The sequence below is a fragment of the Onychomys torridus genome, chromosome 1 (assembly GCF_903995425.1).
Source record: "Onychomys torridus chromosome 1, mOncTor1.1, whole genome shotgun sequence".
In the NCBI taxonomy this organism is placed as follows: domain Eukaryota; kingdom Metazoa; phylum Chordata; class Mammalia; order Rodentia; family Cricetidae; genus Onychomys; species Onychomys torridus.
The window spans coordinates 128,289,023-128,313,768 of record NC_050443.1 but is presented as its reverse complement, the minus strand read 5'-3'; the positions used below and the strand labels follow the sequence as shown (position 1 = coordinate 128,313,768).

General features: G+C 52.2%; 4 protein-coding genes across 5 annotated transcripts in view; 2 read left to right on the top strand and 2 right to left on the bottom strand.

Annotated features, from left to right (window-relative positions):
* Positions 1 to 24,746, top strand: part of LOC118594502 (solute carrier family 22 member 19-like) — a 703,508-nt gene that overhangs the window by 230,369 nt on the left and 448,393 nt on the right. The window lies entirely within an intron of this gene.
* On the bottom strand, positions 1,153 to 10,560 carry Mta2 (metastasis associated 1 family member 2). The gene is made up of 18 exons (XM_036204291.1): positions 10,043 to 10,560; positions 9,088 to 9,155; positions 8,353 to 8,446; positions 6,788 to 6,905; positions 6,597 to 6,660; positions 6,320 to 6,437; positions 5,832 to 5,934; positions 5,556 to 5,655; positions 5,249 to 5,437; positions 5,086 to 5,160; positions 4,930 to 4,988; positions 4,573 to 4,670; positions 4,326 to 4,465; positions 3,732 to 3,960; positions 3,196 to 3,285; positions 2,595 to 2,713; positions 2,144 to 2,292; positions 1,153 to 1,947 (listed from the first exon to the last, which is right to left on the bottom strand). The coding sequence occupies exons 1-18, from the start codon at positions 10,068 to 10,070 to the stop codon at positions 1,782 to 1,784; spliced, it is 2,007 nt and encodes a 668-aa protein (XP_036060184.1). The 5' UTR covers positions 10,071 to 10,560; the 3' UTR covers positions 1,153 to 1,781.
* Positions 10,865 to 24,554, bottom strand: Eml3 (EMAP like 3). Its single transcript, XM_036204259.1, has 22 exons — positions 22,100 to 24,554; positions 21,096 to 21,267; positions 20,756 to 21,013; positions 20,548 to 20,661; positions 19,373 to 19,440; positions 19,107 to 19,230; positions 18,707 to 18,877; positions 18,443 to 18,512; positions 18,247 to 18,357; positions 17,761 to 17,856; positions 16,674 to 16,829; positions 16,387 to 16,528; positions 15,877 to 16,028; positions 15,670 to 15,795; positions 15,459 to 15,590; positions 14,453 to 14,520; positions 13,822 to 13,910; positions 13,653 to 13,750; positions 13,437 to 13,524; positions 11,767 to 11,865; positions 11,377 to 11,507; positions 10,865 to 11,292 (listed from the first exon to the last, which is right to left on the bottom strand). The coding sequence occupies exons 1-22, from the start codon at positions 22,119 to 22,121 to the stop codon at positions 11,089 to 11,091; spliced, it is 2,691 nt and encodes an 896-aa protein (XP_036060152.1). The 5' UTR covers positions 22,122 to 24,554; the 3' UTR covers positions 10,865 to 11,088.
* On the top strand, positions 22,320 to 24,691 carry Rom1 (retinal outer segment membrane protein 1). Its single transcript, XM_036204537.1, has 3 exons — positions 22,320 to 23,476; positions 23,860 to 24,106; positions 24,197 to 24,691. Exons 1-3 carry the CDS (start codon positions 22,887 to 22,889, stop codon positions 24,413 to 24,415), a joined length of 1,056 nt encoding a protein of 351 aa, XP_036060430.1. The 5' UTR covers positions 22,320 to 22,886; the 3' UTR covers positions 24,416 to 24,691.

Here is a 24,746-nt window from a genome sequence, read left to right as displayed (position 1 = left end):
CCCATTGGACCCTGCTCAGGCATCTGCTCCTTAATGCCAAACCAAGGAAGCAGACCAAACCAAAAACAAAAAACTGCACTCAACAGTGGAGGCAGGTGCTAACACTGGGTGTACAAATCCTGAGGCAGCAGTCTATATATATACACCACTCAACTTGAACTGCAAAGTCCTGCAGTACCACACCCATAACCACTAAGGTAGAAGGCATTTTTTTTTTTTTTCTTTTTGGTTTTTCGAGACAGGGTTTCTCTGTGTAGCTTTGCGCCTTTTCCTGGAACTCACTTGGTAGCCCAGGCTGGCCTCGAACTCAGAGATCTGCCTGCCTCTGCCTCCCGAGTACTGGGATTAAAGTCGTGCGCCACCACCGCCAGGCAGAATGCATCTTTTTTATTTGTTTTCAAGATAGGGCTTCTCTGTGTACCCCTGGCTATCCCAGAACTCCCTCTGTAGACCAGGTTGGCCTTGAACTTGAGATCTGCCTGCCTCTGCCTCCCAAGTGCTGGAATTAAAGGCATGTGTTAACACCATCCAGCTGGTGAGATGTATCTGACCCTGGCTGCTAGTGTTCCCTAGAATGCCTAAATGAAATTGAAGGGCTGAGGATAGGTAGCCTAATAGTAGAGCACTTGAGTAGCATGCACCAGGCCCTGGGATCAATTCCTCAGCACCAAAAGAAGAGGGAGTAAAGTGGGTAACAAGAAAACATTCTCACACAGTCTTCTGTGGAGACTCGGAGCAAGTACAGAACTTTGTGGGGTTTTTTTTGGGTTTTTTTTTTGAGCTGAGGATCGAACCCAGGGCCTTGTGCTTGCTAGGCAAGTACTCTACCACTGAGCTAAATCCCCAACCCCAAGTACAGAACTTTGAATGAATCTACACCAAGATGCTGCTTGTACTCTAGCCCCAATAGAAGCTTGAGTACCACAAGGTTAGCTGGCACAGGCCTCCTCACAGTCCGGCTGCACGTCTCATAAAGCTGTTCCTAGAAAAGTGGCATCTGTATCCATCTGTATCCTTCTTTGTCCGTTTGTCCTCTATTTTCCCTCTCAAAGACACCCCAACACACACACACACACACACACACACACACACACACGCACGCACGCACGCACGCGCACGCACAGTGGCAGAGAACAGCTGAGCCTGAGGAGCTGAAGAAAACAGCTTTTTATTCATCACTATAAGAACCAATTACAGAATCCAAGGTTAAAAAACAGACAAAAGATCTTTATTTCTGAGAATTGGCATATAAAAGGCAGAGGGGGAAAGGAGGGGGAAGAAAGAGTGAGCATGGGCTGGGGTTGATGCCAGCTTAGGGCCCTCAAACTCTAATTAGGAAAGTCCGGACGCCGGACAGTAAGAGAAACCCCCAATTAGAAAATAAAGAAAGAAGATAGACATGGCAGTGTGCTCCCCCTTCCCCTGCCAGGTACCACCACCTGATATCTGTTTACTCTTCCCCTCCTCCATCCCTTTTACAAAGGGAGGTAAAATGTTTAAAAAATTAAAAAACCCTCCTCCCCCCCAGCTGTCCAAACCAACTGTGGGTCCCAGCCCCCAAATAGGGTAGGTACACACACAGGCAAGTTCCTGTAGGCTGTCCTCCATCACAGGCATGGAGAAGCCCAAAAAAGGGGAGCTACTGGCAGTCACACCAGAGGTTGTCCAAGCCCTCCAAGGACACACACACCAGCTTCAACCCTCCCGCACTCCTTGAGGTTTGTATGCCCTGAGCACCCACCCTTCTACCTCTCATCCCACCCCTCCTCCCCGGAAGAGGCTCAATCCTCCAGAACAATGGGCTCATTGGTGCTGGCAGGATGTGCGGGTGCTGGCAGAGCAACTGGGGGCCGAACTCCCAGCAGTGCTGGCTTCACCTTCAAGGGTAGGTTGGGCCTTCGGGCCGCTCGGCGCATTTCCAGGTGAGTTAGCGCCTTCCTTAAAGCCCTGGTCAAAAAGAGCAAGACAAACAGGGAGGGGCTTTATGAGCAGCCACACAGCCAGCTAAGACTCCACAAGGAACCTGACAATTCTGGCACCCATGTTCTCTTCTGCACCTATCTTTCTCGGATACCCCTACTTCCAATGCCCCCCAACCTGGACTGTCAGTCCCAGTCCCTCCCATGGTGGACTCCCTCCCTACCTGGTATCTTTTGTGGCCACAAATACCACAGGATTAGGAGCATCAGCAGGGTTTAGTTTCTGACGCTTGGCTGCTGGCTGTGAGCTTGAACGAATCCCTGAGGCCAGAGGCCTTCCATTGGCAGAGAAGGGGACCCCTGCCCCTGCCATCTGGAAAAGGACAGGGCAACATAATGAAAGCGCTGCCTCCCTCAGCCTCCTTATCAGAAACAAAAGCCCACCCACTCAGCTTTTCCAGCCCACCCACTCAGCTTTTCCAGCCCACCCACTCAGCTTTTCCAGCCCACCCGTTCAGCTTTTCCAGCCCACCCGTTCAGCTTTTCCAGCCCACCCGTTCAGCTTTTCCAGCCCACCCACTCAGCTTTTCCAGCCCACCCACTCAGCTTTTCCAGCCCACCCACTCAGCTTTTCCAGCCCACCCACTCAGCTTTTCCAGCCCACTGTCAACTCACAGTCTCATAGGAACGTTTCGCCATAATGCCCGCCAGGCCTCGGTTCTGTGTCAGCTGGTTTCTGTTGATTGGTGTCTTGGTGCCCCGAGGTGTTTTAGGTTTCAGAGGTGCCTGGGCCACTACCAGTGGGGGCAGGGGAGATGAAACAGAAAACGTTCATACCTTCTCTTGCCTATGTTATTTCTTCCCTCTCTACCCAGGCCCAGCAGTTAGTTTACCTTGGTCACCTGAATAGTAATGGAGGAAAAGGCCTATCAAGCTATCTACCCATATTTCAAAAATGACATAGAGTATGTTTTCAGATCACAAACTACTTATGAAAAGGCATTACTGTGCCAGAAATGGAGCTCAATAGTAAACCACTTGCCCAGAATACATGAGGTTCTGGGTTTTGATATATAGCACCACCACCACCACAAAAAAAAAAAAAAAAAAAAAAAAAAAGAATACACACATATACTCATGGTTTGTTCTCAGTGGGAAAGGAAAACTCGGGGGAAGAAAAGGCTCTTGGATAATCAAACAGCTGGCAGCCTGACACCTTCAAACTCTTTCTCCACCTTCTACCCACCCTGAATCAAGTGTGGTTCCCATCCCATACCCAGATCTTTGACGATAGTTGCCAAGGGCAGCCGCACCAGAGGGTGAATTTTCAGTGGCGTCTTGGCAGCCTTAGGAAGTCGAATAGAACCTGGAGAAAGAAGAAAGCTTCTGGACATTCTGCAGTTTTGTTCTTGCTTTTTGAAATGGTCTTGCTGTGTGTGTAGCCCTGACTGGCCTAGAACTTGCCATAATCCTCTTGACTCTGCTTCCCCAGTGCTTGGGTTACAGGCATACATCACAATACCTAGCCTACTTGAAACAGGGTCCTACTATGTAATCCAGGCTGGAGCTCATCACACAGACCAGTCTGATAGGAACTAGGTAGTTCTATCCTGTCTGTCTCCCAGCGCTTCTGTTCTAGGCAGATCAAAATTTCTCAAGGCACTTTTCACTGTTCTAGGGTCAAGAGTTAAATCTTCTGTACCAAACACCCTCTGTGGCCTCCTATGCCTACTGTCATTAAACAACAGAACCTGGCCAGAGCAACTCTGAACTCATTAGCCATGTGGCTAGTACTATCACTCCAGTCCTTACACTCAGCCTTGATGGCATTGGCATTGATAGGTGCATAGGGTCTTCGGGCAGCCCTCCTTGGCTGTAACAGGTCTCTGCACATCCGTCTGGCAAGACGAGTCAGCTTTGTGGTCTGGAGCAAGAAAGTTTGCCTGTTCTTAGCCAGCAACTTGGCCCGGTTTGCACTGGTTGTATAGGGGGAGAGACTCTGGGCTTCGGGTCTGGATAAATGACCTCTTGAGTGTGGCTCCTGGAGGAAGACATAGGACAAAGGGAAATGGCAAGTCAACACTGCAGTTCTTGCCTTCATTTCCCGCAGACAGCCAACTGTTTCTGCCTTATGTCTTTACTGACACTCCACCCAACCTCCCTGGCTTCCCAACCCTTAGCACGTGCCCTGTCTCCATGTAAGGAGTCAGGTTTTCTGAGCTCTGCCTAACTAAGCTCCCATCTGCATGCCCACCACTCTCTCTGTCCCTACCTATTCTTGCAGTGGTTCTTTTCTATTTGCTGAGACAGCTCACCTGGAGCTTACTATACATACTAGGCTGGCCTCAAACTCAGAGACCCCCCTGCCTCAGCCACCACACCCAGCTCCCACTCAGGGATTCTTACTGTGGTGCCCCGAGCAGCCCCTTCAAGCTGGGTTGGGGTCTTCAGTCCCCCATACTTCTTCCAGTAAATCCAACAGGAAGCACAAAGGCGGCACTGCATGTTAGGTGGGCCCCAGGCATACCACTGGGCAGACTGTGTGGCTGGGAGCATAGAGAGAGGGTAATGTGCTGGCAGGAAACATGCCACCTGAACTCCTCAAATTCCTGGGCCACCCAAACCCAGCGTCCCCACCCCTCCTTGAACTCACTGTGGCAGCTCTCACAAGTCAGGCCTTTCTGGAATCCGGCCCCGTTCATGCCAGGTTTTGAACCCACGGAAATGATCTGGTTAGGGTTTGGCTTAGTACTAACGAAGGAAACAAGAGAACACAGAAGCTAGTTAAGGAAGTAACTCACTTCTATCTGTCCCTCTCTTTCTACCCCTCCCCCTTACTCTCTCTGGAAGGCTGGGGATTGAACCTAGGGCCTTATGCATACTACGCCCATGCTTATCACTGAGCTACAGCTTCTACAATTTGCTTCGGCCTTCTGCTCACCCCCAATCATTAAGGAAGACATAAACTGGGAGAGGAAGGTAAACATTCTCCCCTCCCTGCCACACTTACTAGGTGGGGATGTAGACCTGTTTCAGTTTGCTGTCTGCTTCAGCAGCTTTCAATCTTTTCTGTTAAAAGGGAAAAACAGTACAGATGCAATCAAACAAACCAAAAGGCAGAGGTAAGCAGGTGGCCTCTGGTCCAGCCTCCAGCCCTAACCCATACCTGCTGAATATACCGATCTGTGGTTTTCCACATGTAGTAAAACTGGACTATGCTTGCAAGTGATTTCCATGGTAGCTAAGAAGAACAACGAACAAAGGATGAGATGCACCTGGCCCTAGGTCCTGACTCCCTCTTCTTACTTCTTTTTCTAGTATTCACTTACAAAGTCCTGGCGGATGTCATTGAAGTCTTTCCCGTACTTCTCTAGAGCCTCTTCAAATAGCATGGCTTCAGAAGCAGACCACTCCTCCATCTCATCTCGACAGAGCACTGGGCCCCCCTGTGGCACCAGGGTTGACATGGCCTTGGCCAAGTCATAGCCATTCCTTTGTAATGTGTCCATGGCATGGAACTACCACAAATGGAGAACGAAGCTGGTGACTTGCTTATCTTTAAGTGCTCCTACTCTCCCCATGGATCCCTCCCTCCCTCCTGCCCCATGCGCCAACTACCCAGCAACTTGTGCTTACCAGGGTTATATCTCGGGACGCAGCGGCTGCACTCATGTGCAAGCTTGGCTGCCGAATGGAGCTGCTGCAGTCTAGGGCTCTTGCAAAGGTTCCCACAGCTCTACGAAGAGATTGAAAAGTCAAGAAGGGAAGAAAAAAGTTCAAACAGGCTCAAGAACTAAGGAGAAAAAAGAAAAAGCACCCAGGTCTAAAACAAAGCCCACATTTGAAAATGGATGGGACGCAGAACTGGGTTCCTTCCTCCCCAGCCCATCTTCCTGATCCACCCACCCTCACCGGGCCACCACGAGAAACTGATCAATCTGCCGGTCTGTGAGAGGGTTGTCTGGGTCCCAGACTTTCATCTCCATCTTCTGTTGGTTCCGATTATCCGATTCGCCTGAGGAAGCAAGCAATAGCATCACCAAGGAGGGAGAGAGGGAAATAACTCAGTCACTCACAATAACTCCTCCTCCTCCTCTCCTCTGCTTGGACTCTGCTTTCTTTTTTGTGGTTGTTTTCCCAAGAAAGGGTTTCTCTGTGTAGCTCAGGCTGTCCTGGAACTCGCTTGGTAGACCAGGCTGGCCTGAGACTCAGAGATCCACCTGCTTCTATCAGCCACATCAAGCCTCAGAATTCCCCTCCCAGCTGTGCCCATTTGTCTCTTTCGGGTTCCTAAGTCCCATTCTGTCGGGGTCACAACAGAAAACCTAGCAGATTTTGCAGATCCCTCAGGCCATGCGATTCACAGGAATTTATGCTCAAGCACTTCCCTCTTGGCTTACCCTCTGCCAAGCGATCTGGAATCTCAGCTTGGAATTTGCAACCAACTCTGATCTCCCCTTGATCAGCTAGAAGTGTCTTCTGCACAGGATCAAACACCAGGGAGTAAAAAAAGCAGTCCTAAAAATGAGGAGAGAGAAAGTTAGTGGGCAGAATCCACGTGGGCAGTAGGTACATCCAGACTCCCCAGCTGGGAGGTCTATCAACCCTTTACCTCTTTGTCCTAAGTTTAGGGGGCAACATCCCCTCCCCCTCCCTCTTCTCACAATACCTCTTTACCTCTTTTTCCAGATACTGGTTCAAGATATCTGTCTCATTCAAGAGAGTTACACTGCACTTCCCCCTAAGACAGGCCAGAAAGTACTGAATGAGCAATACACACCCTCTTATCCACCACCTCTCATCCACCCCCTTCTCTCCATCTTCTAAATAAGGGCACAGAGGCCACAGGGACCCTGGTCCTCCTATACCTTATGTGGGTGGCTGGTAGCGATTCAAACTGCCGAGAAAGGAAAAGCTCTCGGTGCTTCAACTGATGTCTCTGCTGCTCCGAGACCCCTGGCTGCTTTGACTCTTCCTCAAATTCCCCTAGAACAGTGAGGAGAAGAAACAAACTGACGAGCTAATTTGGAAAGAAGGTACTTTGGGATGGCTGAAGTCCAGGTAAGGGATACCTCAGCTGTTGTAACTCACCTCCCTCAGGCATCTCACCCTTACCCACTAGCTTTCCCTTTTGGCCTTATGCCTGTTGTGGATGCTCAGTCCTCTCTTTAATTCCATCAAGGGGAGAACTGTATAAGGATGCCACAGAAATGCACCCCAAATCTAGCTGCCAATACTGATACTATTCATAAAGTACAAATATAGTCATAATACAGTATGTCACATTCTTACTCAACCAGCCTGAGGTTAGAATCCAATTAAGATGTAAGAACTGTACCCAGGGTTTATTTGCCAGCTCTTCATACTTCAGGACTCTGCTGTGTCTGAAACATCACATGCAACCTAACTCTCCTTTCCTTTCTACTTGGTTAATAATAGTTTGTGGGGCTTTCCAGAAAAGTCCCTCTCAAACCAGTGCCAAGACCTTCCTCCTCAAGAGGCAGCAGCTTGCACTGAAATCTTGGTGGACACAGTTAACCTGGCTAAATGCCAAACAAAGTGGGCGGGGATAGAAAACTTAAGCACTTGTTCATTGGTGCATTGTTCCCCTGAAGAACCGGGTGTAAGATAGCAAGGGGGGGTGTCTCTCTGTGGTAGGCCCCACCTCTCCCTAGTGTGCACTAGGAAACCCAGGGCTGGGGCAAAGAGGACCACACCCCCACCCCTTTTGATTGGACAAAGCCAAGGTCAGCCCCTGCCAGATGGAGCTGGAAACCCTAAAGGGCCAGGAAACTTGGTAGGCCCAGCTTATTAACCCTTTCATGACTATGGCCTAAAGAAAAATATCAGGAAAAAAGGGAAAAGTAGTTAAATGCAAATGAAAAAAAACTAGAAAATGAAAAGCATAAAGAGAATGCAGACAAAGCAAAAAGTATGGCCGGTGCTAAATGGAGCAGAGAGGGAGACAGGAGAGAAAGCTCCAGAGCCTTCCTGCCTTCTGCAAGCTTCCTATCGTCTCCATCAATGTTCCGGCGTCACCGCTAGACTACAGCATAAGCCTCTCCCACTATTATGCAGGCATCTCAAAACAGTATCTTCCTCTTCACCTTGACCATCATTCACTAACCACTATCCCAAAGGACCCAAAATGTCCCCCCCCACCTGCCTCAACTCTCTGAAGCTATTTTCATTCCCTATCTAAAAATCTCTCCTCTAACACACACAAGCCACATTCTGGCTTTCCTTATCATGCTCTTCCCACCCCGCTTCCAGCCCCAACTTGTAACAACAGGCCTCCCTCTGCAGACCAGGCACTTCCCACCCCCAAACTCACGCCCTGCCTTGGGCATGTTACCAGGGGAAACACCTGCAGGAACATGTCTAGTCCTCAGATCCTGGGGAAGGGGAGAGGTGAAGAAATGAAGACACTCACTAGCATTACTGTCAGCCAGGCTGTTGAGGCTACTAGAAATATCCCTTCGCCGGAAAAGACAGACAACCTTTGCTTCCACATTTCCATTTGCAGTCTAAAGGAGAAAGAAAAACAGGGCAATGAAAATTGGCCATTTGAAAGTGGAAGCGCGCCAGACAGTGGTGGTGGTTCACGCCTTTAATCCCAGCACTTGGGAGGCAGAGCCAGGCGGATCTCTGTGAGTTCAAGGCCAGCCTCGTCTACAAAGTGAGTTCCAGGAAAAAGGCACAAAGCTACACAAAGAAACCCTGTCTCAAAGGAAAAAAAAAGGGGGAAGAAAGTGGAAGTGCACTAACAACAGGCACTATCTCTCTAAGGACCTAAGTGGAAGACACCAAAAACTTAGCAATAAAGATTTATATTCAAAGAGAATTCCAGGACCAATGAGAACGGTCTCCACGAGTTTAAGGTCAGCCTGGTCTTCATAGCAAGTTCCAGGCAGCCAAGGCTACATAATAGAGATTCTGTATATTTTTAAAAAAAAAAATTACCAAGAGACAGAATTCCTTTGCCCCCAAATGTGAGAATAATATAAAGCTGCCGCTAAGCTCTCAGCAGCCTTCCTCCATACATCCAATGAATGAATGTTCACCTAGCTAGGCTCTAAGCCTAGGTAAGGTTCTCCCTGCCACTTGTAGTTAAAAGACTCCAAAAGCAAGAGGCCACCTTAGTGGGAGGAGCTTCTGCTCCACTCACCTTGTTTAGCTCCTCAATCCGTCTAACCAGGTAAGGATTGCTGGAGGAGTTCTCAAAATAGACGTAATCTGTAGAAGGGGGTGGGGAAGAAACGCGATCAGAGAAGAAAACCAGAGCACCCGGAAGAGAAAGTAGATCTGTGTGGGTCAAAAACAAACAAAATTCGAGGCAGAGATAATGTGGAGATGTGCAAAAGGAAAGACTTAAGAAAATAAGTATTGGGTTGGGGATTTAGCTCAGTGGTAGAGTGCTTGCCTAGCAAGCGCAACGCCCTGGGTTCGATCCTCAGCTCAAAAAGAAAAAGAAAAAGAAGTATTATGACGGGCGGTGGTGGCGCACGCCTTTAATCCCAGCACTCGGGAGGCAGAGCCAGGAGGATCTCTGTGAGTTCGAGGACAGCCTGGTCTACAGAGTGAATTCCAGGACAGCCAGGCTAGACAGGGAAACCCTGTCTCAAGGGGGGGAAAAAGGAAAATAACTATCAACCGTATCGAAAAATCCAAGAGAAAGAGAGAAGAAAGATGAGAACAGGATTTCCCTGGAGTCCATCCACACAACTCTGCACTGGAGTTGCACCCCTGTGTCTGAGAATTGAGTAAATTGTTCACTCCACCTGAGGCCCCACCTTCGTGAATGCACAAGCCTCCAAAGAAAAGAAAACCCCTGCGCGACTGGCTCCGCCGCAGCCGGTCCCGCCGACACTCGGGCCCCTTCCAAGCCAAGCCCACTTCCCGCCCCGGGACCCAGTCGCAGGTCTCAGAGCACTATTCCGGGTGTAAGCAAGCCTCTGCGGGAGACTCGACTCCCGGTAGCGTCGCCGCCGCGGAACCTTAGGTCTCGGTTCCGGTTCCGGTCGGCGCTGCGGCCCGTACGACCCCAGATGCGGCTCCCCCGCGCCTGCGGACACCGAGTCTCCCTGATCCCGGCCCCAACCTTTTCCGCCCGGAGTACTCACCTCCCACCCGGTACATGTTAGCCGCCATGGCCGTTCCCGCCGCCGCCTCCGGCCGCACAAAGAGGTCCGGGAGGCTCGCGGGGGCAAAGCTTGGCTCCAGACGATGCCCCCAGCGCGGGGCTGACGCTTCGCGGAAGTGTCGATGGGGCCCGCGCAGCCGGCACCTCTGCTCGCTCAGCCGTCGCGGTTCATCACTGTTCGCACGACGCCGACTCTGCTATAGCCTCACGCCCGGGACACCCAGGCCGGCGCCGGTCTGCTCGGCTTCTTCCGGAACGAGCTCGGTTCCTGCCTGACCTTAGTCAGATTCCGGCTCCTAGCGTCCTCACCGAGTCCCAGCAGACGTCGTGTGGTGCCAGCCGCTGGGAAGGTTTGCCCTGCCCGCGTCCGGGTTCGCCTCCTTCCGGAACACCTTCGGCCGATACGGAGAACAAGGCCCAGCGCTCGGCTCAGGTCGGAGAGCAAGACCCCGCAGATCGGCCACTTCCGGAAGGAACTCGGCTCCTTTCGCTCAGCCGCGGCCCCGCGCTCGGTTATTTCCGTTGCAGCTCGACCCCGCCCCCGAGGGCGGTAGGGAGCCGGATTTAACTCTTTGCACTGTGGATCCCTGCAGCTCCGACAGTGGCCTCGAAAGGCGCCCGCGCGCCCACGCGCTTCTTGGGGTTATTTGCAAGCCGTTTTGCCTGTTATTTGCATATTTGGTCCAAGCTCCCTTTTTTCCCTTCCCGCCCTGCACTTTCTTCGTTCACCCCAATCCCACTGGGCCCCTGAGGCACTCGCCGCACTCCACAAAAGCTGCAGGCATTGACTTTTTTTTTTTTTTCCATTTTATTGCCCCTCACCAGGCAAAAGGAGTCAGAGTTGGGGTTGCCCAGCTCAGCCAGCGAGTCGTTATCACGTGTGCCCTCCGGGAAAATGCGCAATTGTGAATGTACTGAAGTCAAAGAAAAAGCCAACCCAGAAAAAGGGCTGCCCTTGGTCCTAGGGGTTTTGGCCAGGGCGGGGCAAGGCCACAGTTCCAGAGAGACAAGACCATCCAGCATTGATCACACGTCCAGGGAGGAGGCTGGGGACAGAGAAGGAGTTCTAGAAGGCGTGGCAGGAGTGGGCCCAGAGCCCCCAGCGCCCAACACTCGCCACTGAAAGATGCTGGCATCCTTGCCACCTAGGGAGACGAGGTATGAGTCGTCGTGCGTGAACCGGACGCTAGTCACGTGGCTGCCATGGCCTGAGTACATACGACTTGGAGCCTGAATCAGAAAAAAGGTCCAGTTGCAGCAGTGGCAGGGTACCATGCCTACTTACCTAGGCCCAATGGTCCCCTTAGGCCTCACCTTGGCTCGAGCGCACGGATACTGAAAAAGGTGTACTTTGCAGAAGTCATCCGCCACAGCCACCACACGTTCATTGTGGGAGCGGCAAAGGGAGTTGATGTCTGTCCCATCAGAGCCATCAGGCCACACACCTAACAAAAGAGGTAACCTCAGCCAAGTCGCTTCCCCACAACCTAGAGCTGCAGTGTTTAGGGTTTCCAGGCTGCCACTGAACTCTAGACAATCCTTCCCAGTCCCAAGGTCCAAAGGGATCTCTTGGCCTGGATTTGCCGCTCTGATGCCCACCCTGCCACACATGACACACACTCAGCATTACGATCCCAGAACTGGTTCCACCTTGTTTTCCCCCCGCCCTCCTAAAGGGTTCTGCATGCTGGCTTCACTGCTCACCATAGACGTGGAAGCCAAGCACACAGGTGTAGGTAGCCCACTCCCGGTCTCTGCTCTCATAGCGGTTCCTTAGTAGTTTGCAGCCTCCAGCCACGTCCCCTAGGTAGAAATTGCCCAAACAGCTCAGTTGGGAACGTGACCTGATCACAGGTGTAGCCAGCCAGCCATTATGAACCTCACTCTGTGCTTCCTGAGTTCTCACTGAAGTTGTTTGATTTGGTTTGGCTTTAAGACAGTCTAAGCCCAGCCGGTTGGTTGTGGTGCACACCTTTAACTCAGGAGCAGAGGCAGTGGATCTCTGTGAGTTCGAGCCTGGTTTACAGAGCTAGTTCTAGGATAGCCAAGCGCCAAGGCTACACACACACACACACACACACACACACACACACACACACCTGTCTCAAAAAAAAAAAAGAAAAAGAAAAGAAAAGAAATCTCTGTGAGCTCGAGGCCAGGACAGGCTCCAAAGCTACACAGAAACTCTGTCTCAAGAAAGAAAAAAAAAAGAAGAAAAAGGAAAGATTGTCTAAGTCTGGCATGGTGGCACATGCCTTTAATCCAAGCAAGTTCCAGGACAGCCAGGGAAATATAGAGGAAACCCTGTCTTGAAAAGAGAGAGAGAGTCTAGCCTAGACAAACCTGGAACTCCCCACCCTCTGCCTCATCCTCTGGATAAAGTTCTAACAGTTTCCCATCAGTGTTTCCTCCCTAAACAAGTGAGCTCCGCCACACTTGCCCTGAGAACTGTACCAAGACGACCTTTTCTTACTGCATTGTTCCTTCCCTTTGGTTTGGTGGGGTTTTTTTGGAGGGGGGTATTGTTTGGTTTCTTGGTGTTTCTCTCTGTAGCCTTGGCTGTCCTAGAACTCACACTGTAGACCAGGCTGGCCTCAAACTCAGAGATCTGCCTGCTGAGTGCTGGGATTAAAGGTGTGTGACCCCACAGCCAGGGCTTTTTGGTTTGATTTGGTTTTTGGTTTCTTTTCTTTTTTTTTCTTTTTTTTGGTTTTTTTGAGACAGGGTTTCTCTGTGTAGTTTTGGTGCCTGTCCTGGATCTTGCTCTGCTCTGTAGACCAGGCTAGCTTCGAACAGAGGTCCGCCTGGCTCTGCCTCCCAAGTTAAAGGCATGCGCCATCACCTCATGGCTTGGGTTTGTTGTTTTTGTTGTTGTTGTTTGTTTGTTTTTGAGATGGTCTTGCTAAGTTGCCTTGGCTAGCCTGAAACTCACTATGTAGACCAGGCTGGCCTTGAACTCATAGAGATCCATCTGCCTGCTTCTGCCTCCCAAGTTCAGGGATTAAAGGTGTGCACCACCCAACCTGGCCCATTTTTTTTTCCAACTCCCTCTAGTTCTTGTGGAAAGAAGACATTGTATGAAACTGTACTCTGCCTAGTCACAGGATCTCCCCTATGTGTGTAATTCCAACTCCATTGCACCTCCATATCAGCCCCTCTACTTGATGCTCCTCTAATACCATCCTCCCTCCTGACTAGAAGCCTCCTGTCAGCACCCACACCTGTGATCACTTAGGAGACATAACAAGGAGGGTGACAAATGTAAAGGCAGCATGGCCCACGTAGAGAATTCCAGGCCAGCCTGATGCAAAACAAAAAGAAACCAAACAAAAACAAAAACACATTTCAATTATCCCCATCACCCCGCCACTCACAGTAAAGAATCTCATAGTCCCCAGAATTGGACATGATGAAATTTCCATCCTTGGACCAGTCAAGGTGAGTGATAAAACTGGAGTGCCCCTGGGAAACAAGAGTCAAGAATTTGACAAGACAGATACAATTTCCCATCCCCAGACTAGCCCTTAATGCATCAACCCCTGTCTCTGTGCACAATTAACACATCCCACCTTCCACCCAAGCATCCTTACCATACATCTGCCAAAGCGGCTGGACTTGGTGCCACAACTAGAAACACTATAGATGTAGATCATGTTGTCATGGGAACCAATAGCCAGGTACAACCCATCTACAAAGAGAGTTATTCAGACACAGAAGAGCCAGAGCAGGATCCGAGTCCGGGGTGGGGGTGGCTCCCACCTGGGCTATACCGCACAACTGAGAGCTGTTCATTGCCATCAGTGACATCAGACACAATCGCTCTGGTCTCCGAGTCCAAAACCAGCCACCTGAAAGGGGAGGAAGGAGGGCAGTGAGAGGGCAGGATGCGAGCCCACCCCCAGGGAGGCCCTGAGCAGGGAGTTAGGGTACTCCATGAGGCAGAGAACCTCAGAAAGGCTGTGACGTCTGGAGAGAGGCCACCATTGTACTCTGAAGCTGGGAAATGGGAAGAGGCTAAGGGCAGATAGAAGCTGAGGAAGGGTTTCTGATGCCTCCTGGAAAAGAAGTCAGGAACTGCAGACGAGGCCTACCACAAAAACTTTGTGGAGTCGGTGAGCCTGACACTTCCCTGTTTGCCCTCCCACGCCCACTCCTCCCGGCCCCACTGCTTCCCCATCCTGGGTGACACCCCATTCTGCTCCCAGAATCAAGAATCTAGCTGAGGAAGACTTGGTGACAGCAGGAGAGGGGAGGCCTAGGCTACAGAGAAACCCAAGTACAAAAGGTGTGGTTCGACACTTAAGTGCGCCTTGGTCACCTCTTGTTCCTTCCCAAGAGCCCTTCCCAGACCCCCCTGCCTTTCTTCCTAGGAGATCTGGTGTTCTCTCACCTCCCCGTGTTCAGTCCTACAACCACAACTGCCCCACTTGGGTGGAAGTCAGCACACAGACCTGTCTCCTGAGAAGAAAGAAGGTAAATTCAGGAAAATGCCTTTTTAAGGGGCCATGAGAGAGGGGAGAGGCTCCAAGGACAGGGATGGGGGACAGGAGAACATTCATGAGGAAGTGTGGGGGATAGAGACATGAGCATGCAGAGGACAGGCCCGGAGGCGGGGAGAGACCTGGGTCACACCCGAAATATGTATACAAATACTAACTAAAAATAAAATTTAGCCAGGTGGTGGTGGCGCACGCCTTTAATCCCAGCACTCAGAGCCAGATGGATCTCTGTGATGTCGAGGCCAGCCTGATCTAGAGTGAGATCCAGGAGAGGCACCAAAACTACACAGAGAAATGCTGTTTCCAAAAAGCAAAATAAATAAATAAATAAATGGGGGGGGGGCTTGAGAGATGTTCCAGAGGCTAAGAGCACTGGCTGCTCTCCCAGAGGTCCTGAGTTCAATTCCCAGCAACCACATGGTGGCTCACAACCACCTGTAATGAGATTTGGTGCCCTCTTCTGGCATGCAGCATATATGTAGGCAGAACACGATACATAATAAATAAATCTTTTTTAAAGAAAGTTTAATTTAGAAAACAAAGATGCCTTTCTAGTAAGGGAAGTTGAATTGACATCTTGTCATCTCGGTAACTTCAAAGGATCCTTCCAAGGCAACCAGAGAAGGTGGGGTATGGGAGACCTGGGCTAGACAGGCTCGTGGACCCTAGTAAGGGAAAGACACTCAAACCACTTAGCTGTGCTACAGATGAACTATTTAGCTGCTGAACCAAGATGAGGCCTGAGGCAACAGCAATGCCCGAGTAGCACAACATCACTTTTACCAGTCTGTCTAGAATTTATATTTGATAGCCTATAACCATCAGATGTAGAAGGAGAGGCAATGTTAGGGAATAAGAACAGGTGCGGCATGGTGGACCAAGGGCAGCTGACTCTACCTTTAAGTCCATGCTCCAGGCCAGTGCGTGGCCTTCCCCATCCCACAGGCAGAGCTGCCGGTCGTGGCCACAGGTGAGGAAGCGGTTCTGGGAGGGATGTGTGCACAGTCCCCACAGCTCATCAGTGTGGCCCTGCAGCAGAACAGTTTGTCACCACTGCTCTTCCCCAGCTCCCTTCCCTACTTCTTCCCCTGGCTTTTGGTTCCCCAACCTGAATAACAGGGGAGAAGCCCTGAGCCAGATCTCCCCTCAGTAATGCGTTCTTCGTGGTTCCCACCAGCAGCTCAGAGCCAAGCCCTTCAGCAATGGCCCTCACAGCTCCAAAGTGTTCTGGAATCTACAGAGTAATAGTAGAATGTCAAAAGCCCACTGGCCATTCTTCTCCCCCATCCCTCCCTTGCCCCAGCCCATCTCTCACCTCAGCCTCCTGGAGGGCCACCAACCCAGGCCCCCACTGTACCAGCCGTCGGTCCCGCCCACCGCCACTAAGCACTGTCCCATCCCGTCGGAGACACAGGGCAAAGATGGACCCTTCATGGGCGTGGGCCTGGGCCACAATTGTGTAGGTCTCTGTTGGTAAAGCCTTAGATAAGTCACGCTCTTAAGAGTTTGGAGAAGTAGGGAGGGGGCAACTTAGACCATCACAACACAGAATAACTCCCAGTTACTGAGCACCTACGGAAGACTCTAAGCTTAGTGACTGCCAATTCAGCTCACAGGAATATTGGCAAAACTGAACTTTGCCTGAGATCTGACAAACCCAAATCCCCAGCCTCTTCTCCTTTACCATATGGCTCCCCACCCTTCTAGACTATTCCCCCAGAGAGTTCATCAGTTTGCAAAGTAAAAATAGGGAAACTTTCTGCTCTGTTCCCACAGAATTTCTGAGCTACAAACATCTTAGATGCTATCATCCCCAGCCACATACCTTTGGCCCCACCCCTGCCTGGGGTCTTGGAATCAGAGACACTTCGCCCCCAAGTGAGAATGTTCCCCTCGGAGTCTCCAGTGAGAATGTTCCCATCAGGGAGAAACACAAAGCAAGGGATAAACTTGGGCTTCTTGTATTTCTGGAGGGGGCAGAGGTCAGAGGTCAAAGTAAAAGGCGAAGACTTTCCAGATGTCACAGGACAGTCGGGGGTGCTGGGGCACATTAGAGTCTACAGAAACTCAGTCCCAACCCCCTCCCAACCACCTCACCCATCCACACCTCACCCCAAAAACACCCTGTTTCCGGGCGAGGGTCCCGTTCCCAGGAACCCCTGCTCCGCCACTCCAGTTCCAAAAGTGAACATGAGATTTTCCACTGGTGACAATACAGCTGCTGTCACGAGGGCTGAAACCAACAGCCAGGACTGAGTCGTTTGTGCTCTGAAGAAAGGAAGACACTTGGTTCAGCCACCCTAAGCCCCCAGCACCTTCATTGTCTTTGACTGTTTGTGTGTGTGTGTGTGTGTGTGTGTGTGTGTGTGGTTGTTGTGCTTTGTTCTTAAGAGACAGGGTTTCTCTTGGGGTTGGGGATTTAGCTCAGTGGTAGAGCGCTTGCCTAGCAAGAGCAAGGCTCTGGGTTCGATCCTCAGCTCCAAAAAAAAAAAAAAAAAAAAAGAGACAGGGTTTCTCAGGGTAGCCTTGGCTGTCCTGGAGCTCACCCTGTAGAACAGGCTGGCCTCAAATTCAAAGATCCACCTGCCTCTGCCTCTGCCTCCCGAGTGCTGGGATTAAAGCAGCTTTTCAAGTGCTGGAATTACAGGCATGAACCACTACACCCAGCTCTTGACTCTTCAATTTATTTGTAGTGCAGTACTGAAGTGGACTGAACTTAGGGCCTTGTGTGTACTAGGTAAACACTCTACTATTGGGCTCTAGCTCCAGCCCGCTTTCTTCAGAGTCTTCAGAGTAACTGATATTACCATATACACCAAAGTTTATTCTTTAACTCAGTCTGCATCCTGACAGCTGGTCTACAATAGCCCAGAGGCCCCAGGATAATTCTTCCTTCAAGACTCTGGTAAAAGGCTGGAGGTGTAGGGCAGTGGTAGAATGCTTGCCTGGAGTAATCAAGGCCCTGGTTGGACCCTCAACATTGCAAAGAAAAAAAAACGTGACCCCCTAAAAACTATATTCCCCATCAGAACTTCTGTAGTTCTCAGTTCACAGATTAAGAAACAAAAGTTAAGAAAAATGAGAGCTTTGCCGTAGTCAGAAAGGAAGTGTGTGTATAAGGAAGTCTGGAACTGTCTGCATCCCACCATCCCTACCCTACCCAGGATTTGGAAACCATTAAGCCATCTAGGCTCCTCACCTTGATCTCAGCCAGCTTCACTCCCCGGCTGCAATCCCACACTGACAGCATGTGCTCATTGGAATCATCCACAACACAAAGAAAAGCGCCCTGATCCTGAGGATGGGGACACAACACTATGAGCTCTGGCGGTCTGGATATTCCTAACATTAGACAGAGGTTCTATCACAGTTGGGAAAGCAAAAGAAGTTGACAGGTGTCTCTTTCTCAGGAGAACTAGCTGGATGAGCCCGGGACACCAGAACCTCCCCCAGGCTTCCTGGTAAAAATGAAAGAAAGGTGTCATAAGCAAGAGGAAGGATCTAGCCAGACATGACGGCATATGCCTATAACACTTGGTGGGTAGAGGCTAGAGCCAGAAGGATCAAGAGTTCAAAGACACCCTCGCCTACACATTGAGTTAGAGGCCAGCCTAAAGTACATGAGACCCTGCCTCAAAAAACCAAACCAACCAACAAGGGTCTAGAAGCTTTGTGCCCAGCTCACCACTGCTGAAAAGGCCAAGGCCCCCACACCACGTTCAAAGGCACCCAGTCCAATCTCCTGCAGCTTTAGAAGTGTCTCAGAGTCCCAGATGTGAACCACAGGCTGCAAGGGCTAGTGGAAGAGAAGGGATCAGAACTGTGAAGAAAACTGGTTTGTAAGGTCATCCTGGCTGCTTGATATTCTGACTTGACCTTACCTTCCCATCCTTGTCTACTCCAGCTGTCTGTCCTGAGGCTACACGAACACCATCAGGGTGAACAGCAAGGCTGAGTGGAGGGAGGAGAACTCTAGGAAAGGGGGTCTCTCAAGACCACCCAAGACACCTTCACCTTGCTTAAGAAGCAGCAAGGCAATTGTCTTTTCTGCCCTTCCACCCCCAGCTAGACCCTCTCCCTGTCAAGCCCGCCAGCCCCAAACCCCAAGACCCTCGCCCGCCAGCCCCAAACCCCAAGACCCTCACCATCGAACGCAGTCTGTATGACCCCGGTAATGTCTCTGGCCGCCACCTCCAGGGCCCCCTGGGCCTCCCCCAGGCCGGTACAGCACCACTACACAGGCAATAAAGTAGACCACCTCCCCAGAGCGCAGCACAAACAGATTAGAGCGAGAGTCACGGCCCCTGTACCCATAACTGTGTTGGGGACCACGGTCAAGGAAAGGGCCAGACCAAAGACAGGAGGAGAAAGAGTGAGGCATGAAAATGGCAAAGTTCTGCCTGGCATTACCATCCACAGCAGGGTGGTATGGAATGACTCAGAGGACTCTTTGACCCCCACGGACACAGCAAGAAACTGTAAAGAAGGAAGGGGGACCCATAGTGGGAAAGGGTGGTTCCCATGGAACTGGAGGGGATAGGATACACCCAGTCAAGGCTGAGGGTCTCCGGGGGTGGGACACTGGGCAGCTCCTCAAGACTTCGGATGCCAGATGGAATGTACATGGTGATGGGGCGGCCACGAAGGAACATCTTCACTGAAATGCCTTCTACAGAGACAAGCAGAGAAGTAAGCCTCCCTTCCAGAAGGCCACAGCAACATACCCACCATACCTGGCAGATCCCCCAAAGTAGCTCCTAGGGCTATAGCCCAAACCCTAATTCCATCATCTAAGTTCCTCCTGTACATACCCAAATTATAATTGCTCCTCCGAGATCCAGGACCCCCAGGGCTGGAGAGGGGGTCTTTGCTCCCACGGCTATTGGGAAGAGGTAAAAGCGTAGACTAGGATCAAGTCCCAACACCTGAGATGGGAGGGGCAAGATACTGACAGGAGGTTCGTCCCAGTCAGCCTGCTGGTGTGGGGTCGCTGTCAGAGCAACAGGGCACCAGAGAGATGGGGACTCTTAGTTCCAAAGAAAGAACGAGAAGAAGGAAAAGGAGAAGAGAAGGGGGGAGGAGAGAAGAAAGAGAAGGCAATATAATACAAAGATGAGAGAACAGGACCATGAAACAGATAGCCTGTGCCCTTTCTTCTAGGCCTCTACCAACCTTTTTATTCCCATATTTGTAAAATGGGGCCAAAGTGAAACCAGAGTGTACACCAGCCCTGCCTTTCAGGAATCTGGGAGGTAGGCAAAATCTCCCAAAAGGAGGTCACTGTCACTGGATGATAAGCTGACAACAGCTCTTCAGAGAATAAAGTAGAAGCCGAGAAAGGACAAGGCTAAAGTGACACCACTTCCTGGCTCTGGGATGCTCCCTTGTGGTCCAGGAGTGGCAGGACTTTGTCAGGAGAGGGGGATCGGCTGACACTCTGCGAACAGCCATCTGTGAAAAATCACCAGAGCTGCCAGGTCTCTCTCTTCCCAGCACTCCAGAGGCCAAGAAAAGAAGACTACCATTCCTTTTAGGCCAGCCTGGGCAACAAAGTGAATTCTAGGCCAACCTAGGCTACAGTGTGAGACCCTGTCTCAACTAGGCAAATAAAAATGTCACAGGAGCTTTGAGCTCCTAGAATTTTGAAAGGTATGTTGTGATATGAAACGGTTAGCAGAACTAGAGTCAGTAAAAATAGGGTTCCCTGCCTGACTGTGTGACCTCAGGCAACTGATTGCCCTCTCTGAGCCTGCTTCACCTGGTCATTGGAGAGCACAAGGGACCACCTACTCAGCAAAGATGTTACAGGGCCTAAATGACATGGAGGAGAGTTTTAGCACAGTGCCCAGAACACTGCAGGAGTACCAAGGAATGCTTTGTTTCTTTCTTCCTGTTGGGTAGTGAGGTCACCCACCCCACCCAGGAATGGAGAAAGTCAAGAAACAGCCTGGGGTACAGCTAAAGGGAGAAGGGAAGGCTTACCCACCTCTCTGTGCTCCCTGACCGCAATAGCAGGTTGGCCGAGGAAGCTGCCTTCCTAGAGAGTTTTTGCCTGGGCCGCTCTGAGGGGGAGGAGGAGGAGGAGGAATTTCTCCGTGGCCTGGTGGGGCAGAATGAGAAAATGAAAAATCAAGCCCTGTAGTCCTGCTTCCCAGACTTTCCAACCCTCTCAGCATCCACCGCAGGACACCTACGTGTCAGAACGCTGAAGGGGCTGCACAGGCCTAAGGACCCCTGGGGGGCCAGGAGAGCCTGCCCCGCTGCTGCTGCTGCATCCTCCTTCAGACTGGGTCCCACTAGGCTCTTCACTGGCCCCCTGAAGAGCCGGAGGCCCATTGCTCAGGCCAGGTGGTTCAGAGGATGGCTCCATCTCCAACTTTCCTTCTGTCTGGGTGCCTCGGCTCACCAAGGAAGGGCTGCATGTAGGTGGCAGTCCTGGGGGAGCTGGGGTGCTGCAGGGCAGACAGCAGATCAAGATGATGCCCCGAAGTTCCCAGGAAGGAAGAACAGGAGGGAGCGTGCTGACATGCGTACCTGTCCCTTGTTGGAGCTGGTGTGCCAGAGCCCTGCAGGGAGGTGGAGGAGCCATGCATCCGCAGCAGGCGAAGGGCTTCTGCCAGGGCTGCCTTTACCAGTTCCATCTCTTCTTCCTGCACCCGAAGCCTCTGGCTCAAGGTCTGCAAGGTCTCATGAGCAGGGCCCTCACCTGGAGAATGGGCAACAAACACTCAGAAAAGTGCCACTACCTAGAAGATTAAGGGTGTTCTGTCCTCCTGCCCAACTTTACAATCCAGTAGGACTACTCCTTTCAAGCAGTCCAAAGATTGGATGGAGGCTTATCCAGAGGGGAAACGACGGATGGTAGAGGATCAAGGGCTTCCTCCTAGCAGGGCATGCAGTGAGCCTGGCAAAGCTGCCTTCCTGCTGTTACCCCAGCCTCCGGAAAGACAGGGAGTACCATGGAGTACCGGGGCGGAGTGGGGGGTGGGGCGGTATGGAATACTGCCGAGGTACGTGGGAGCCAGAGAGAGATGGCAAGCGCAAAACTGGTGAGGAACTACAGCCCTCTCATCCCACCAGCAAATGCAAGTCTCTACCAAATGCAAGCGCAGTCAACAAGCTAGAAAGTGAACAGGGCAGTAAAGTCAGACTGAGGGGCCAGGGTGTAAGAAACGAGATCTGGTGACGATACAGAGTATCAGCAGAGAGCAGTTACAGTGTACACCCCAATGTAACTGTGGCAGTCAGAAATAAAAAGAGCCGGAATTCCCGGGGAAGAGGCCCAGAGTGACACAGTGGTGAGGGAAACTTAAGAGAACCAAGGAGTAAAATGACATTAAGGAAGTCCCAAGTGACAGTAGGAGTTTCTTAGGAACTGGAGTCGGACAACCTGAAGAACTGAGGAGGATGCTCAGAGCCCCTGGGGTGTAAGAGCACGCGAGCGAGCACGCCACTAGACAGCGGTCCAGCACTGGCTGCGCCGTCGGGCTGGCGCTCCCGGAATCCGGGCCACGCCGCCCGCCCCGCCCCATACTCACCGGGCCCCGCAGCCCCGTCCATCCGGCCCCCGCGTTACTCCGAGCGGCGGCGGTGGCGGCCGAGGCGTCTAAGCCGCGGGGGCCATGGCTGGGGAGAGGGGAAGGAAGCACCCCGGGCGCGCGCGCGGAGGGATGCCGTGCCACCCCCGGGGGGCGCTATCGGGCGCGGGGACAAGGCTCGGAGGGGGCGCTGTGGAACTGGGGCCCGCTACTCTCCCGGGGTGGGCTCCCCAGGGTGCAGTGACAGGGCCGACCCGAGCCCCAGCGCCGCAGCACAAACAGGCGCGGGACCCGGAGTCGCCAGCAAGCGCGGGACGGGGGCGGGCCGGAGGGGGGGCGGGCCGCCAGGTAACCCTTCCTTGTCCGGGCCCCCCGAGGGTCTGGCCGGGGGCGGGGACACCCGGCTGACCTCTCACCCAGCTAGGATCTAGCCGGGCTTCCGGGCCCCAGGCTCCCAGAGGACTTGGGAGGGGACCCAGGGCCTGAGGTCTGGGTCTCTACACCCGGAGCCGGGCGTACCAAACTCTCACTTCCGCGAAAGGCCAGGGCGGGGTCACGAAATGGGCCTTCAGCCTGGGGGCGGGGCCTTTCCTAAAGGGCACGGCTAAGGCATCCTGAATTGGGGCTAGCAGAGGGTTATTAAGGCTGAAGTGGGAGGATGCCCAGGGTATTGGGGTCAGGATGGCATTAGCCCTGCTGAAGCCAGGCTGGGCTGACTCAGCATCCTGCCTGCCCCAGCCAACCCCCAGCCCCGACGGCTCTTCACTCCCTTGGGCAGAGATGGGAGATGGCGCCGGTGCTGCCCGTGGTGCTGCCCCTCCAACCCCGTATCCGTCTGGCGCAGGGGCTCTGGCTCCTCTCCTGGCTGCTGGCACTGGCCGGTGGCCTCACCCTCCTCTGTAGTGGGCACCTCCTGGTACAGCTGTGGCACCTTGGCACCTTTCTGGCTCCCTCTTGTTCATTCCCTGCCCTGCCCCAGACTGCCCTGGCAGCAGGAGTGGTGGCTCTGGGCACGGGACTAGGGGGCGCAGGAGCCAGCCGGGCGAGTCTGGATGCAGCTCGATACCCTCCCTGGCGAGGGGTCCTGAGTCCGCTGCTGGCGGCTGGCACTGCTGCAGGTGGGGGATTGCTGGCCCTTGCCTTAGGGCTAACCCTGGTTTTGCCTGTAAGTCTGCACCAGGGATTGGAGGAGGGCCTGGAGGCTGCCTTGGTTCACTACAAGGACACAGAGGTGCCTGGACACTGTCAGGCCAAACGACTGATGGATGAGTTGCAGTTGAGGTACCACTGCTGCGGACGCCATGGCTACAAGGATTGGTTTGGTGTCCAATGGGTCAGCAACCGTTACCTGGACCCCAGCGACCAAGATGTGGTAGAGTGAGTGATTGATTTGCTTTTCTTTTCCTTCTCGCTAGACTCCCTCCTTTGTCTTGAAATTCTCACTCAGACATGCAATAAATAGAGCAGAATAGCTGAGAGAATGGATTACAACTCTTCTCTTTATCAGCTGTGCTGTCCAGGGCATGTTGCCAAACCACTCTGGGCCCATTCCTCATCTGTAAAATGGAGATAACTATACCTGTCTTTATCTTCCAGATAAGCTCCTATCTTACAGAGTTGTGGAGATAAATTAAGCATGCTTGGATAGTAAAGCACTCAGTAGATGTTTTACAGTAATTTTTTTCAACTGCCTCTGCCCTCAGCTGCTCCTCTAGGCCTCTGTCTGCAGCCATGTAACTATATTGCCTATGCCCTTACAGCCGGATTCAGAGCAATGTGGAAGGTTTATACCTGATTGATGGAGTCCCCTTCTCCTGTTGCAACCCCCACTCACCCAGGCCTTGCCTGCAAAGCCAACTCTCAGACCCCTATGCCCATCCACTCTTCGATCCTCGGCAGCCCAACCTAAACCTCTGGGCCCAAGGGTGCCATGAGGTGCTGCTGGGGCACCTGCAGGGTCTGTCGGGCACACTGGGAAGCATGCTGGCTGCCACCTTCTTGCTGCAGGTCAGTCAGCCAAGGGCCCCGCCTCCTTCCCCTTTCAGCCTTGTGGGCCCAAGTCCACTGACCATCATCTTTCCACTTGCTTCCCCACAGGCTCTAGTGCTCCTTGGCTTGCGGTATTTGCAGACAGCGCTGGAGGGGCTTGGAGGAGTCATTGATGGGGAAGGAGAGACCCAAGGCTATCTTTTTCCTGGTGGGCTGAGAGACATACTGAAAACTGCATGGTTACAGGGAGGGATCGCCCACAAGCCAGCACCCGAGGAGGTCCCACCAGAAGAGGAACCTCCCAAGGAAGTTCTACCTGAGGCCTAGTAACCTGAGATGGGGGTGGGGGGCAAATATGGAAAATTTACAGTTCTTTACTCAGGCTCGGGAAGGAGAGGTCCTGGGATTACAGGAGTTAGAGCAGTCAGAGATAGACCCGAATGAGGAGGAGTCCAGGTATCCTGGAGCCCACCCAGCCTTTGCAGCCCAAACCACCAAGATTGAGAGTAGATCTGGGTGACAGGAAAGAGACATCCAAAGGACTGGAGACTGTTTCTAGTGTACAGATTCTACAATAAAGTTTTTGGATGGAAGCCACTGCTCTCTCTCTTGTCTAGGGGATGGGGCCTGAAGGACTATGTCTGTGCAGAGGAGGAGC

What these genes read in the sequence shown, in the direction of transcription:
- Rom1 (XM_036204537.1), top strand. Translation starts at nt 22,887, where the DNA reads ATGGCGCCGGTGCTGCCCGTGGTGCTGCCCCTCCAACCCCGTATCCGT. An exon ending in AGCGACCAAGATGTGGTAGA is followed by an intron (nt 23,477 to 23,859) that starts GTGAGTGATTGA and finishes ATGCCCTTACAG; the next exon opens with CCGGATTCAGAGCAATGTGG. An exon ending in CTGCCACCTTCTTGCTGCAG is followed by an intron (nt 24,107 to 24,196) that starts GTCAGTCAGCCA and finishes GCTTCCCCACAG; the next exon opens with GCTCTAGTGCTCCTTGGCTT.
- Eml3 (XM_036204259.1), bottom strand. Translation starts at nt 22,121, where the DNA reads ATGGACGGGGCTGCGGGGCCCG. An exon ending in ACCCTCAGCCTTGACTGGGT is followed by an intron (nt 18,878 to 19,106) that starts GTATCCTATCCC and finishes TCCCCAACACAG; the next exon opens with TTATGGGTACAGGGGCCGTG. An exon ending in AGTTGTGCGGTATAGCCCAG is followed by an intron (nt 13,751 to 13,821) that starts GTGGGAGCCACC and finishes CTCTCTTTGTAG; the next exon opens with ATGGGTTGTACCTGGCTATT.
- Mta2 (XM_036204291.1), bottom strand. Translation starts at nt 10,070, where the DNA reads ATGGCGGCTAACATGTACCGGGTGGGAG. An exon ending in ACCAGTATCTGGAAAAAGAG is followed by an intron (nt 6,438 to 6,596) that starts GTAAAGAGGTAT and finishes CCTCATTTTTAG; the next exon opens with GACTGCTTTTTTTACTCCCT. An exon ending in ATGACATCCGCCAGGACTTT is followed by an intron (nt 5,161 to 5,248) that starts GTAAGTGAATAC and finishes TGTTCTTCTTAG; the next exon opens with CTACCATGGAAATCACTTGC.